Below are 17,101 nucleotides of genomic sequence, written 5' to 3'. Positions count from 1 at the left end.
AGAGAAAGGACCTGTCAAAACCTACGAGTTGAATACCGTCACTTACGGTACGGTGTGTGCACCATTTCTAGCAACTCGTACATTAAAGCAAATAGCTATTGATGACGGAGAAAAGTATCCTCTTGCTGCTCCAGTCATTGAAAATGATTTTTATATAGATGATATGTTGACCGGCTCTGATAATTTAGCAACTGCAAAAGAACTTAAAAATCAATTAATTGGTATTTTAGGAAATGCTGGCATGCAACTCCACAAATGGCATAGCAACTGTGCAGCGTTAGTTTCTGATGGTGAAGAAATATATAATTTTAGTAACTGTGATGGAACTCAAGTGCTAGGAGTTTCCTGGAGTCCGAAGAAAGATAGTCTTTATTTTAAAGTTACCTGTAGTGCATCACATAGAAAAGACTCGAAAGTTACGAAGCGATGTGTCTTATCCACAATTGCACACCTTTTCGACCCCCTTGGATTGCTTGGACCAGTAGTGTCAAAAGCAAAGATATTTTTGCAACAGCTATGGTCTTTAAAACTGGACTGGCATGAAGAACTGCCTGAGAAACAAATCCAAGAGTGGAAAAAGTTTGTCGAAGCTTTAAAGAGTGTTAACAACATGGAATTTAATAGATGTATACTTACAGAGGGAGCTGACATGATTGAAATTCATGGATTCGCCGACGCGTCAGAGGTTGCTTACGATGCTGTTGTTTACTGTAAGTGTGTTAAAAATGGTCAAGCAGCGACTATCAAATTGATTGCTAGCAAAAGTCGTGTATCACCTTTGAAAAGAGTAACCATCCCAAGACTAGAACTTTGTGCCTCACTGCTTCTAGCCAAATTAGTGAAAAAAGTGATAAAAGCTCTTGATTTGCCTATATCCAACATCTACTTATGGAGTGATAGCATGATTATGCTTTCTTGGATACGTAAGCAGTAATTTCTACTTAAGACTTTCGTTGCCAATCGTGTATCCCAGATTCAAGACTTAACTAAGATTGACAGTTGGAGATATGTACCATCAACTGAGAACCCTGCAGACATTATCTCCAGAGGTCTCGATCCTGATAAACTTTCACAATGTAGATTGTGGTTTGAAGGACCAAATTTCTTGTGTAACAGTGAATATCCAAATAGAGACATTCCATCCAGAGTTATTGAAGAGGAATTTTCTAATGAATTTAAACCATCTAGTGACTTTAATTGTTTTATTAGTGATAATAGTAATTTTCTTGATAATTTTCTGGAAGTTAGTAATAATTATAGTAAACTCATTCGTGTATTAAGTTTTGTATATAGGTTCATCGATAATTGTCGGAGCACTTATGACACATCAACTGGGTCTTTTTCTCCAGATGAACTTAAAAGAGCTGAACTGAAATTGGTAAGTTTAGTGCAGAAACGGGAGTTCAGCAAGGAAATTAGAGATTTAGAAATTACAGGTGAAGTTTCAAAGCAGAGTAAGGTAAGAAATTTATGTCCCTTCATTGATAAAGAATGCCTCTTAAGAGTAGGTGGACGTTTGTCCAATAGTGAATTGTGCTTTGGCAAAAAATTCCCATTATTGTTACCAGAAAAACATAAATTAACAAAGTTGATAATTATTAGTAATCATATTAAGCATTTACATGTTGGACCTCAAACATTATTGTTTATTATAAGGCAAAGATTTTGGCCAATCAATGGCAGATCTATTTGTGGAAAAGTAGTTAGTGAGTGTTTGTCGTGCTTTAAAGCTAAACCAATAACTTGTGATCAACTTATGGGTGATCTACCCAAAAGTCGTGTGAGTCAAAGCTTTCCATTCGCCATTTCAGGTGTGGACTTTTGCGGTCCATTTACAATTAAATACAAGAACCAACGGAAAGGTACTTTTCAAAAAATTTATGTCGCGATTTTTGTATGCTTTATCACAAAAGCAATTCATTTGGAGCTTGTGACAGAGTTAAGCTCTCAAGCATTTATAGCTACATTAAAGAGATTTTTTTCGCGTAGAGAAAAAAGCAGTATTCTGTACTCAGATAATGCGACTAATTTCGTTGGGAGTAATAATGAGTTACAACGATTATTTAGCTTAGTTAAATATCCTGATAAGAGTTTATGTAATTATATGAGTCATGAAAATATCAAATGGAAATTTTTGGGAATCTCTGGGAAGCTGGAGTGAGATCCTTCAAATATCATCTGAAGAGAGTAGTGGGTGATAAGAAATTAACTTATGAAGATTTTTTGACTGTAACAACTCAAATTGAGTCTGTTTTAAACTCAAGACCGCTTACCCCGTTATCTTCAGATGCCAATGATTTGAGAGTTCTCACTCCAGGCCATTTCCTGATCGGAAGACCGTTCACATCAATTGTTGAACCGGATGTAACCAATGTATCTGATAATAGGTTGAGTTTATGGCACAAAACCACTAAATTCGTGCAATTAATATGGAAAAAGTGGCACAAAGATTATTTGTCAACTTTGCAACAAAGGTCGAAATGGTACATTGAGAAACAAAACATTAAAACTGGAGATATGGTTTTGATAAAGGAAGATAATTTGGCTATATGTAATTTTCCCATTGGTAGAATTGTGGAGGTCCTTCCGGGAAAGGATGGCAGAGTTCGTGTTTGTAGTATTAAAACAAACAAAGGGATCTTTAAAAGGCCCATTTCCAAGATTTGTTTATTGCCAATTGAATGAATATTTTTTTTAAAAACTTTATATTACTTTTCATAATCATGTAAAATGTGAAATTTGTGTAATAGTAGTAATATTGTTGATAGTTGTAGTAATATTGTTGATTGTTAAAACAATGCAACGCCCGGCGGTATGTATCCGCACGGATTTGTAGCGCCACCTAGTATAACTTGTAACACTGAGTGAGAGTGTGTGTGGAAGGAAAGCTGTAACGAGCTACAAAAAAGCTCTCTTCCAAATAATAATAAATAAATATTGTGCAAATATACAGTCCGCTTTTTTTCTGTTTATTGAGCGAGTTCGTATTTACCTGAGCGTCGACAGTTATAACAAAACAAATAACAGGGTGGCCACTTAAATCAGATTTCAAATTTCCCTAATTTTTCCAGGTTTTCCAGATAAAAATCTCAAAATTTACAGGTTTTAGTTTCTTTATTCTAATAAAGTGTAGGATGTGGGTACAAGAAAAGTGTCTATATTATAAAATATTTTATTCAAAATATTATTTTTTTAACATATCTTGAAAAAAATTATTTATTTTAAAAATTTGGCAAGATTTTTTATTCATTTTTTAATGTTTTGGTACAAAATTTTGAATCAAAAATCATATATTGACCAACAAAAGAGTAAAATTAAATATTAGTATATAGTTAGTTCTTAAAAAAAAAAACCTTTTTTTAAAATTAAAATATGTTATAAAAGGTTAAGAGAAATAGAAAAAATTAACATTAATGCAACAATTGTAAAAATTTGTCGATAAACATTGCTGTTAGCGATTGTAAAAAAAAAATTTGTGATTGGTTGGTTTGTTGAGAAAAAATAATTCACAGATTTCTTTTAATGGGAATAAAAAAGCTTTCAGAAAAAGAGTGCAATATAAAATCTATTATTATTATTAAATTATAACCAGCAAATTTTTGGAGAATTTTATGAAGTTAAAAATACAAAAACATTTTGTCAAAATGGAAAAAAATTACCACAAAAGCATTGGAACAAACTTAAGCCATAAATGGATTCAACCCAAGGACAGAATTTAAAACCGAAGCTAATATCCTAATCCCTTCTTCCACCTCCCCAACAATCTTTCCTAAATTGCAGTCCATAGCGGTCAAAGGTTTCCACATTCGTTTAGCAACAGTGGAAGAATTTTATGTGGCATTCTAGTTTAACACAGCTGTAATGGAGCAAATTTTGATGCAAGCAAAGTATTGCTAAATTGATGATATTTCAACTGCTTGGAGATACATTTCCGTCTAAAAAAAGTGGGTATAATGGCTGAAATAATTTAAATTAAGAAAATTAGTAAATAATTTAAATTAGTGAAATTAAAAAAATTTCCAGCTTTTTTTTAAAACTCTCTGATTTTTCCAGGTTTTTTCCAGTATAAAAAAAATTCCCTGATAATTCCAGGTTTTCAAGGTTTTCCAGGTGGGTGGCCACCCTGAAATAATTGCATAAGGAAAACAAATAACATATTTCATAACTAATAATGAAAACAGTAATAAAATGTTATTAATTTACCTCAATGATTTTATTGTCTTCTAACTGAACGGTGTGAGACCAAATTTGTGAATCAAGTATAGCAGTGAAAGATAAAGACAGACCTTTATACTCCTTAGAAGATAACAAAAATGCTGGAGACTTTGTTTTTGGAGCTAGTGATTTAATTGACATCACATTTGCATTACTCGGAGTTTCTGTAAGTGTCACAATATTAGAAAATTCACATTTGAACTGTATTGGGAAACTAAGTAGGTTTTGAACTGCCAGGTGCCCATCAATAATAACCTAAAATTTTAAGAGAAAGCTCAATAATTTCATTTTAATCAATTTTAAACAAGTTTTTGAAAGAATTGAGTTTAAAATAAATTCTTTCAGGAATTGAAAACATGTGTAGCAGAGTATTTAAGACAACAGCGATGATAATTTTATCCCGAAAAGGCAAGTTTCTTTCATAGAGTAAAAAATCGTGGAAGAAATCATAGAAAAAATCAGTCTGGAAGAGATTTGTTTTTTCCGACACAAGTGGAAGAAATTATTTTTTTTTTTAAAAAAAAGAATTTCTTCCACTTGTGTCGGAAAAAACAAATCTCTTCTAGACTGATTTTTCTAATATTTAAGATAATTTTTAAACATTTGATAACTGTAATCTTGTTTAAATAATTATAGGAATTTCCAAGCTTTTTAGTATATCATTTTTAAATAAGTGAAAACCAAAAGGCAGTGATTGGGAAAGAAAATAAATGCAATAAATTTTCTTAAAAAAAAAGTAAATATCCTAGTTCTTCAATATTTCACCTTAAGGATTAGGTAAAACCTAAATTTATAAAGAAACGTTAAAATATCATAATCAAAATTTATTAATACTACTTAATAAACAAATCATATATTAAATAAACATGCCATACATATATTAAATATTAAAATGTAAATCTATTGAAATATATGAATAATAATACAAACATAAATGCATTGAATATTATTGTATTCACAATTACAAATAGCATATTAATTTTTAATATCAAAAACTGATAAGACTGAATACTCAAACTGATTTATAGGTAACATGTTATTAAAATTTCTAAATTCGATAAAAAATTAAAATATATACAGTGAAACCCCGATTTTACGTTTCTCAGGGGACTGGGTAAAAAAAAACGTCAAATCCGGGAAAACGTAAAATACGGAAAATACTTAGATAGCAAAAAATCATATAATAATAATGGGAAAATAAAACAAACTAAAGGTAGTAAAGATGACTCTTTCAAAAGGTACTATTAAAATCTATATTTTACAAAAAGAATATTAGTAAAAAAAACATACCAGTTCAAGATCACTTTTACAATTTTTGTTAAGAATCATGTAATTTAGGTGCAAAATAGTGCGTAATAGTAGATTGTTTTTTAGACATTGAGTTCAAAGTAAATGCCTCATCTTCCAGGACTGAAATCTTTTGCAAATTTTTTTCCTGGTCTTTGTATGATAGAAAATAGTCTTTCACTATTAGCAAACTTCTCAATGCTGTGTTGAAAGAAGGAACGGGCTGTGCTTCTATTTCTTCTTGTTCATCTTCATCGGCGGATGAAAAGTCCATAACATCGTCCACGGATAGAGCAGTGGTTCTCTCAACTTCGCATGTTGCTAAGTTTTCTCGGATGTACTCGTCGAAGTCATAGCTAACTGTTTCATTGTCATTCTCCGAGTCTAGTCTATCTAATCCTGCATCTGTTAACGGTTTATTAGAAGCTACAATTCCGCTTTCTTCCAAACAGTGGGAAATGCACTTTTGTGTAACGCTTCTCCAAGCAGCAGAAATAAAATGCATAGCCTCCAGAACACTTAACTTTAGTTTGCAGGCGTCATTTAGGTTTTCGTTCTCTAGTTCAGCTACAGCTTTCCGGACAAGGTGCCTTCTGTAAAAAACCTTAAATGATCGAATAATGCCGAGATCACAAGGCTGTAATTTGTTTGTACAGTTTGCAGGAAAAAACTCAACACGCACATTAGATAGCTGCAAATCCGGATGTGCACTGCATTGATTGATGAACAAAATTATTTTGCGGTTCTGAAATTTCATCTTTTTATTCAGTTTCTGCAAAAAGTCTTCGAAAAGGGCTTTTGTTATCCACGCTTTTTTGTTTGCTTCATAATTTGTTGGGAAACTTCTCACGTTTTTAAAGCATCGTGGTTTGCGTGTTTTCCAACAACGAGTCCAGTCACCTTCTCACTTCCATCAGAATTACAGCATAGGAAAACCGTAAGACACAATTTTGACATCTTCCCTCCGTGGCAGGAATCTCCCTTAGAAACGTAACTTTTATCCAGCAGAAGGTTAAAGAAAAGTCCGGTCTCGTCCGCATTGAATACGTCCTTTGGCTTGTATCCTTTGGTCAAATTTGGTAAATTTTTCTTCCATTCTTCTATTGTAGCTTCATCTACGCTTGATGATTCTCCGGAGAGCGATCTATACACAAGATTATGTCTTTTTTTCATCCGGTCAATCCAGCCTTTGGAAGCTGTAAAGTCTTTTAAACCAAGTCTATCGGCGATTTCTAGAGCTTTTTCTCTTAATATGGTGCCATTTACAGGTACATTAGCGTCACGAGCCTCTTTAAACCATTTTACTAAAATCCCTTCCATCTCGTCGTACGGGGATTTTTTCATTGTTCTCCGTTTCTTGGCATTTTTTTCACCGACTTTTTCAAAGTTTTTATCAATGCATTCTTTTTTCTGTAGTATGGATTGCAGGGTTGTTACGGGAATTCCTTGCAATTGTGCGAATGCTACTTTTGTTCCATGAAATTCATTAAACTGCTTAACAATTTCGGCTTTCTCAGCAACAGAAAAGTTTTTGCGTTTTTTGCTCACCAGTTTCGTACGAAAGGGTTTGAAATGCGACCACCTTGTGCTAAACAACAACAGAGTCTGAAAAGCTGTAGAAACGTAAAGATCCCCTTTGCTTTCCAAGGAAGAAAATAAGTCACTACATCTGATTGGTAACTGGAGTGTCTCTTCTCCTATCTGTCTTATTCCTGCACCAATGAAATGTGTTGTTTCTGTACTTTGTTTCTTCGCCCGCTGCCTTGTCCGAGACAGGCAGCAGGTGTTCAACAAAGGAACGGGGAGAGAGGACTAAAGTTCTAGAAAACAGTAGTCTGTGGAATGCGTTTCTGCTTTCATAGATTTACTTTCAACAACGTGGATGAGCTTTAAAAAAGCAAACATAGAAAAAATATTGGTTATTAAAACATTTTTTTTAATTTCTACAAAAAACGTAAAATGCGGGAAATTCCGTAAATTAAAAACTTACAATCCGGGTAAAATTAACATTGGAGGTATACGGAAAAACTGGGTCCTGATGAAAAATACGTAAAATGCGGGAAAAACGTAAATTCGGGGGACGTAAAATCGAGGTTTTAACTGCAGTATGCAAAAAGTTATTTTTCTAAAAATTAGATGTCAAAAACTTTTAACTCTCTGGTACTGTTACGAATGAATTCTATTACGGCGGAGCCAATCCGTCGCCAATCAAAATATTCTTTGTTTAGTTGTTCTTGATACACTCACGCCGAAAGGAGCACATCTCGAATGCTCCTCTTGATTTAATTCTCATGAATATTATTTTTGTTTTCAATCATTTCAGTCTAATTGTTATTTTTTGTTATGTTTTGACAATAAATATAAAAAGCACATATTGACTATTTATTGATACTAACCAGGGAAGATAATGGTAGAAATATATTGCGTAGATCTTGGCAGTATGCAAATCCAAATCTCGAATTAAGTTTTCTATCATTTTTGGACCCAGAAATCCGAGATTTAATTTGGATAAATTATTATACGTGCTTTTTTTTGGATTAATTATTATAAGTGCTTTACTTTGGATTCAAGAAAGGATTACTTGAATTATTGGAATACTTGAAATGGAAAGCTTGAACTTAACAGGTACTGTACCTTTATTTATTTACAATGTCGAAATTGGAAACTATTGATTAATTTAAAGCAAAACGAAAGCTTGCTAGAACTAATTGTACTAAGTCAATTACGAAAATTGACACATTTGTACAGAATCTGAATTTTGAAGATGAAATTCATCAGAAACAATTATCAGAATATTTACTTGATCTCGAAGAAAAGCGAACTGAGCTAAAAAACCTTAATGAATCAATTGAGGAACTAATCACGGATAATGCTGTTTTTGAAGCAGAAATTAAAAATTCTATGGAATATGATGAAAACATAAGTGACTCCAAAATGAAAATTAAAATGTTGTTAACAAAGTTTAAAATAAAAGAATCAGTTTCCACTAATAATGTTAATGTTCCAAATGTTAATGTTTCGAATGTTAATGATAGTAAAAATATTCCGATTTCTATTAATTTGCCTAAACTTAATATTCCAACTTTTAATGGTGATTCAACTACATTTTTAGAATTTTTTAATAGTTTCAGTAGTGCTATAGATTCTAATGAATCATTAAGTAATATTGATAAATTTATTTACTTAAAATCCTTTCTTTCTGGGGATGCTTATAAAACAGTAGCAGGTTTTGCTTTAACAGAAGAAAATTATAAATCGCGTTTAAAGATAGATATGGAAAATCGGAACATTTAATTAATTGTTTTGTAAATAAACTCTTGGAAATCAAACCAGTTAAATCTTCTTCAAATATTCAGGGGCTTAGGCATTTGTATGATGAAAGTGAAATCAGTATAAGAAATTTACAATTTATGGGTGTAGCATCCGAGTTCATGTCGAAAATGGATCTAAAAAATTACTAGCTCCAATACTTTTATGATTCTGCTTCTCAAAAATCTTTTATTTGAAAGGATTTGGGCTTTGGCTAAACATTAAATGCGAAAAGTTTAAGAAAAGAAAAACTTTTTGTTTACACATTTTCAAATCGAAATCCTTCGGAAAAGGAATATGAATGTGTTAATATCACATTACGCAGCAGGTTTCCCCCCCACTCAAGTATAAATATTGAAGCCTTAATTACCGAGGAAATACGCGCTGCTCAATTATATTCAGAATTTGATCCTCAATTAATACAAACTTTACTTTCTCAAGGATTTTAAATCGCTGATTCATGGGATGATAAGAAATCCATTCAAATATTGTTAGGTGCTGATTTCTTATATTCCACTTTAAAGGATGAGTTATTGAAAATAGGCAATAGATTATTCCTTCAGCCGACGTTGTTTGGAGATTCTTTAGTAGGACAGGTGCCAGATGGTCCTTTTAAGGGTGCGGCTTCTTGTTTTAACATTTGTTGCACTTTAGTTGATTCAACTGCAAATCATTTGTCATGTTTATGGAATACTGAATCATTTCTCACTACTCGAGAGTTAGGAAATAAAATGAACTCGGATCATCTTATTCATTTTGAAAATAAGTTGCGGTTTGAAAATGGAAGATATGAGGCACCGCTTTTGTGGAAATCTGAGACTGCTCGTGAAAATTTATGCAATAATTTTGAGATCGCGGAAAAAAGATTTTCTTTACTAGAAAGGAGATTTAACGCTGACGAATCTTTATTTGAAAGATATAATGATGTTATGTAAGAACAATTAAAAGTAGAGATTATCGAAACTTGTAATTCTAATTGTTTTGTGGGCTATACCATGCCGCATAGGGATGTTTTTAAAGAAAATTCTTCCAGTACAAAAACAAGAATAGTTTATGATGCCAGTAGTAAACGCGGAAATAATTTAAGTCTAAACGAATGTCTTATTTCCAGCGATAATTTAAATCCTAATCTTGTAGATATAATTTTAAAATTTCGGGAACATAAAATCGGATTTTGCGGAGATATTGCTCGAGCGTTTTTACAAATACAAGTTTCGGAATTTGATAGCAATTATTTATGTTTTGTCTATTATAAGGATTGCGATAAAACTCAACTCCCTACAATGTTTCATTTTAATAGACACTGTTTCGGAGTCACCTGTTCACCTTTTGTTTCGGCAGCAACTATCAAAACTCATATTAAAGCTTATAAAAATGTGCATCCTCTTGCATATGAAATGCTGAAAAATTTCCTCGGTGTTGATGACCTCTTTTATGGAAGTTCTTCTGTAGAAGAAGCCTTTCAGTTATCAACAGACGCTGTTTCTATTTTAAAGGATGCAAATATGACAATGAGAAAATTTGACACAAACTCGAAAGAACTTAAACATTTATGGAAAAACTGTAATTCCAAAATAGAAATTAATGAAGATCCTAATTCTCATTTAAAAGTTTTAGGACTTAAATGGAACAATGAAAGTGATATTCTCGAACTTGATTTAAGGTCTTTATTGTCAAACTTAAATGCGAATAAATGTTTTTCATATTGCTGCTAAAATATTTGATCCATCTGGATTTATTTCTCCCATTTTGATTCCTGTTAAATGCATTTTACAAGAATTATGGCAACTTGGAATTGATTGGGACAATGAGTTTAGCGGTGAATTAAAAGACAAATGGATAATATGGTGCAATGAAATTAATGAACTTCAGAACTTGAATATTCCTTGATATTATTTTCCCTGATTAAAATTTAGTAGACAAAGACATGCAACTGCACATGTTTTCCGATGTCTCACTAAAGTCTATTGGAGCTGTAGCATACTTCAGGTACAAAACATCTGGAAGTACTTTTAGTACTAGTTTTGTAATTTCTAAGTTCAGAGTAGCACTCCTTAAGAAATTAACTTGACCTAGATTGGATCTAATAGGAGCTATCATAGCCGCAAGAACGGTGAAACATCTCAAGGAACTATTTAAAAATCTTGAAGCGTCCAAATGGAAGCAATTTGTGTCTAATAGGGTCACAGAAATCCAAGCAATCACAGATCCTAGTGTTTGGAGACATTGCATTGGCAAGGATAACCCAGCAGATATCTTAACCAGGGGAATTTCTTGCAGAGACATGATTTCTTCAAGAAAATGGTGGCATCGACCCGAATGGTTAAGTAACTCAGAAGACACATGGTCATGCACTCAAAAGTCTGAAATTGAAACTGACATTGAAGAGTTGGAATCCGAATACAGACCAAAAGTTTTGGTTTCCTCAACAATTGTTTGTGCCAAGTTAATAGATATAGCAGTTTAAGAAAACTATTAAGAGTAACTGCTTGGGTACTCCGTTTCGTCCACCTGTTAAAAACTAAACTTCAACCGAAGGGTCCCCTTACTTCCGATGAACCTGACAGAGTGAAACTATTTTGGATAAAAAAAATTTCAAAATGAAGCGTTCCAAAAAATAACTTGATTACAAAGAAACCTCTTTCCAAAGACTCAAAACTGCTTTGCTTAAATTCATTTCTTGATCCAGAAGGTGTCTTACGTGTCACTGGACACTTAGGCAAGACTGATTTATCAATGAATGAAAAACATCCTGTGATACTTTCAGCTGAATCCAAATTAACAGAGCTGTTAATTCGGGATTCCCATGAAAGAGTCTTCCATTCAAGTGTCTTTCACACATTAGTGCAAGCGAGCGAAAAATACTGGATTTTAAAGGTTAAAATCGCTACTCAGGAAATGTGTAATCTGTAGAAGATTCAATTCCTCTCCTGGAGACCAAGTTGTAACACCGCTGCCAGCTGAACGAGTGGAGCAATCTTCTCCGCTTTCCGTCATTGGAGTGGACTTTGCTGGTCCTCTCTTTGTTAAAAACAATGAAAGTAAACAATTCATCCTATTGTTTACATGTGCAGTGACAAGAAGTGTTCAGCTTGAGCTAGTGGGAAATTTATCAACAGATACTTTTTTCCTAGCCTTTCGCCGTTTCATTGCTCGACGTGGTTTACCATCGATAGTGTTTTCTGATAATGTGCGTACCTTTAAACATGCTGAATTGGAAATAAAATTGATGTGGTCAATTTTGAATGATACAAAAATAAAAGAATTTTGTGCCTATAATTGTATTAAATGGAAATATATCACCGAGAGAGCTGCCTGGTGGGTCAGTTTTTACAAATGCATGTTTATATCTGTAAAAGTTGCTCTTCAGAAAACCCTAGGTAAATCCTCCTTAACTATTGAACAATTGCTAACTGTTCTTTTCGAAATTGAGGCAATGATAAATTCTCGCCCAATAACTTACGTTGGAAGTGATGCAGAAGAGCCGAATGCCTTAACACAGGCTCACTTTCTTTTAGGTAAAAGAATAACATCTTTATCCCCGGTAAGACTTCACCTTGATACAAACCTCTCTTCTAGAAAAAACCTAATTAGAGCTTACAATTATCGAGAAAAATTAATGAGAAATTTTTGGTTGCGTTGGAAAAATGAATATCTTCTAAATTTAAGATTGATTAATTCAAATTCAGTTAAGGGTAATATCCCTCCATTTAAGATTAAAGGTATTGTATTAATCAAAGAAGATCATTTACCTAGAAATTTTTGGAAATTAGGTAGAATAATTGAGTTGTTTCCTGGAAGAGATGGTAAGGTGAGGGCGTGCAAGGTAAAAGCTGAATCTTCAGTTATTAAACGCCCTGTACAATTATTGCATAGTTCAGAAATTGCTAACTAAAGTTCAAACTTTTTAAAATTATCATTTGAAAATTAATTGGTATACCATAAATGTTATTGATGTCTATTAAAAAAAATATATAAATAAATACCTAAAATTGCATTTTTTACTTCTCTGCAATATTTAGTTAATGCAAATGTTTTAACTAATAATTTCTTGATTTAGTGTATTAAATGTTGTTTGTTAAACAATATTTTTCTTAATAACTTACATTCAAATTTAGTGGTTATATTTCTAAACTGAATATGCAGTGAAATTTAGATATTTGATTACTTTATTATTCTTATATATATTCTTATTCTCGTATTTGTATATGAAAAAAGTGTTTTATAAGTGTTTTAATTATCTTGAATGTTCAATATTGTTCTCCAGAATATTATCCAGAATTATTGTGCGGAAATTTATTACCTAAAAATTTTAATTTTTTTATAATAGTTCTATGTTTACAATTAAAGCATAAAATTAAGATTTGTTTTGTGTATTTTTGAATTAAGATCTAAAATTTGAATGTTGATGTTACAAAACTTTTTGAATATTATACTCTGAATTGAATAATTGTGCGAGTATAATGTATAATTGTGCGAGTATAATGTATAATTTGCTTCATAATTAATTAGGGTTAAGATTATCTAATGAATAGAATTTATTTGCAATTTGAAATATTGTGATTGAAAATTATCTTTAATCGAACTTTATTCAATGGTATATTGTATTTTAACAATTTTGATGACCCCCCCACGGTTCATGAGAGGGCTGTGTGTTACGAATTAATTCTATTACGGCGGAGCTAATCAGTCGCCAATCAAAATATTCTTTGTTTAGTTGTTCTCGATACACTCACGCTGGAAGGAGCACATCTCAAAAGCTCCTCTTGTTTTAATTCTCATGAATATTATTTTTGTTTTCAATCATTTCAGTCTAATTGTTATTTTTTGCTGTTATGTTTTGACCATAAATATAAAAAGCACATATTGACTGTTTATTGATACTAACCAGGGCAGATAATGGTAGAAATTTTTTGCATATATCTTGGCAGTACGCAAATCCAAATCTTGAATTAAGTTTTCTATCAGGTACCATATTAAATTTTACACGCTTAAATTGAAACTATTTTCATAATAATCATTGCTAAAAATTTGTATTGATCTTTTTATTTTATTTCATTTCATCCAGTTTCTTCCATTTTGTCCAGTTTCTTCTAAATAGCATATTTTATTAATGTCTAGATCCATATGTCTAGAAAAAATAGGTTTCTTCTATACAAAATATAAACCCTGATTTTTTTAAAAATGAAAAACTATGCTTAGAAATATATGGTAGCAGACACTAATTAATTATGCACTTATTAATTAGCATATTTGAAGTGACCCCTTTAAACAATTAAGATTGAGTCTTAGAACACGATTTGTTAATAGATTGAAGATTTGTAGAAAAAGCATATTTAAAAAAAAATTGACATCACAAGGAAATCAATACCACCATTGAGTTCAGAAATGCGATTGGGAAGGTCAAAAGTAAGAAATTTACTGTTATAACTTAGCTAAAATTAATAGATGTTTAAAATATCATACTTTGTGCAGTCTGTTCTTTTCTGATCATCATGTAGTCCTCTTTATTTAACAGAGATTGGAACACAAACTTAAGAATAAAATTAATATGCTTATTCAACTAACTTTAAATTATTAATTTAATTTTAACCCTTAATTTAAATGTTAAATTTTTTCGTACATATTTTCATTGTGGAGACATAATATGCTAAAGAAATCAAAAATAAAACATAAATAAAGGAAAACTACCTGCTTTTGAAGATTTGATAACTTTTTTATTTTGATAATGGCTCCAACTCTATTATCAAACTGAACAACATGAGTACCTTCTTCATCTATACTAAATTCTTTGCTCCATTTCCAGGCAAGGCTTTTAACACTTAACCATAAAACCTAAAATTATTCAAAACCAAATCAAATAAAAATATATATTTTTATGAATGCAGTGTAAAGTCGCGTATCCGGAATCGGTGGGACTTCCAGAAGTCCGTATAATAGATTTTTCCGTATAATACACCCCCAAGGTAAACAAAGCTTAAAATGATTTAATAAACGATCTGAATCTAAGAAGCAAAAAATAAATAAACACTATTTTTAAGGGGAATAATGTTTTAGCATTAAAATATCTAATCAATCAAATATAAAATATTTGAAAAAAAATATTATTGCTGAAAATATGGAAAATGAAAAAAATTTAACAGTTACAAAAATATTAATCCGCCATTTTGAACTAGAACGATTCAAGCAGGAAGGGGAAATTCTGGAACAAAGCTTAAAATGATCCAAATCTAAGAAGCAAAAAATAAATAAACATTATTTTTAAGGGGAATAATGTTTTAGTATTAGAATATCTAATCAATAAAATATGAAATATTAGAAAAAAATATTATTGCTTAAAATATAGAAAACTAAAAAAAATTTACATATGAAAATAATAATCCGCCATTTTTAACTAGAATGATTCAAGCAAGAAAGGGAAATTCCCGTCATTCATTAAGGTGGGTAGATGGAGGAGAAAAATTCATTTCCTCCTTATTTGTGAAAGAAAATAAGTGTAAAGAGGAGAATATTTAAGTTGAGGGTGAAGTAACAAATTATTGTTTTCTCTCCAATCATTGGCTATCAATCAAGCATAAAGGCGGGACACGCTGATCGGGTTCTCTTTATTTTTTCTTTTGTGACTGAAAGAATCTGCTAAAGAAAGAATGTTACCCCCTTTTTCCCCCCGCCTCCTAAATATTACATGGTATGGGGAAGAACGAATGTTTTGTTTCTCAAGGATGTGTATCCTTTTAGACCTATTCAAATTTTCAATTCTGACTCCCCGCCCCCGCCTTAACGCTTGCCCCGTTTACCCTTTTCCACAGTATTTCTTCTTTCAATAAAAAGGTTCCAGGAAATGCCTCTTTTACTAGCCACCTGCATGGGAAAGGAGGGGGGGGGACTCAGTTGTTTTCTTTTGAAAACAAATCTCCCTCTTTTTCCTACATTCCAAGGGAGGAGCGTCACGAACGGTCACTCAATGGTCTTGGTAGATCTTCACTTCCCCTTTCTGGTGATTTATGGGTTCGATGCATAAATCAGAGGTTCAGTGCAAGCTAGAAAAAAAGAAAATGTGTCAAAAGATCTTTTTTTCTTTTTTTTTTTTTAAGGAAGGGGGAAGATGGAGAGATGTTTGTTTATTTTGATTGTTAAAAAGTGTCCGGGAAATCGGCGTCCGGATATGGGACGTTACACTGCATAATGAATTGAAATATTTACTTGAAAATTTATTATGTGAAATGCACAAAAAAAAATCTCTATCTTTCTGAGAAACACAAATTTAAGAGACTTTAATAAAATATGAGTTAAAAATGTAAATTCTAACCTCAGAAATTTGCTACAAGTTAGTAAATTGCATTAATATTGCATTAAATGTCTGTATTAATAGGAGTATCCCCTGGATATGTAGCACAAATATGCCAGTTATCTGGAAAAGGGAGAAGCTTAATTTCCCTCCCCATTTATTTGGAGTGAAAATAAAAATAAACTATTGGAACCATAGTTTTCAGATTGCAGCTAAAACTCCATATTTTAAGAGTGCTGAATGTAATTGCATCAAGCAAGTGGATGTTTGTTTCCCTTTGATTTTATACAAATCTGGATTAACTCAACTCTGCCATGAATTATTTCCAGAGATTTTTTATTTACAAAAACAATAGAACAATAGCCTACTGGAGTAAGTAACATGAACTACTGACTCAAGGCGCTCTGGGACAAAATTTCTATCCTTGTAAACTGTGACAAATTATCATGTAGTTGCTGCCTAACAATGAAAATGGAATATGTTCTACTCCATTGCAACTTTAAAAAAAAGACCATTATGGTATGGGATTAAAGAAGTGTGCCATGATCAATAGTTCCAACTTTATTTCATCATAAAATCATACAAATATATTTCAGTACATATTTGAGGCTATTAAAAGTGAAACATGTAAAGCAGATACATAGTTCGTGTTACTATTTGTGATATATTGAAAAAAGGTTATTTTTAAGTTTAATGGAAACTACATTTGGTGACATATTTCTATTAAAAAAATAAATAAAAAGCACCCCATGTTTAAGGAAAAAATTTTCTTTGGTATTAATATCATGAAGCATCTGATTGGAGCAGAAATAAAGGTGTGTTTTTTGTTAATTATCCTTCTTAAATCATTTGCATAATAAGCTTTTGTTTCCACTACTATTTTTTTGTAAAATAATATTGTATGTACCATAATTTATGGAAGAAACGCCGCACCTATCCTAAACGCCACACCCATAATAACGATTTAGCGGCAAAAGTGAACATATAACATTAATTCCTTAT

General features: G+C 31.8%; 1 protein-coding gene across 5 annotated transcripts in view; it reads right to left on the bottom strand.

Annotated features, from left to right (window-relative positions):
- The window catches only part of Vps13B (vacuolar protein sorting 13B), a 240,096-nt gene that overhangs the window by 78,272 nt on the left and 144,723 nt on the right, over positions 1-17,101 (bottom strand). For all 5 annotated transcript variants that reach the window (XM_087154944.1, XM_087154946.1, XM_087154947.1 and 2 more), the window contains 2 exons: positions 14,503-14,646; positions 4,204-4,470 (listed from right to left, as the gene is read on the bottom strand). In XM_087154944.1, coding sequence (XP_087011070.1) covers positions 4,204-4,470; positions 14,503-14,646 — 411 coding nt within the window. The remainder of the gene's footprint in view (positions 1-4,203; positions 4,471-14,502; positions 14,647-17,101) is intronic.

Source organism: Parasteatoda tepidariorum, chromosome 11 (assembly GCF_982258835.1).
Source record: "Parasteatoda tepidariorum strain Cologne lab strain chromosome 11, Ptep-v5.0, whole genome shotgun sequence".
NCBI lineage: Eukaryota > Metazoa > Arthropoda > Arachnida > Araneae > Theridiidae > Parasteatoda > Parasteatoda tepidariorum.
This window is presented reverse-complemented; position numbering and strand designations above follow the sequence as displayed.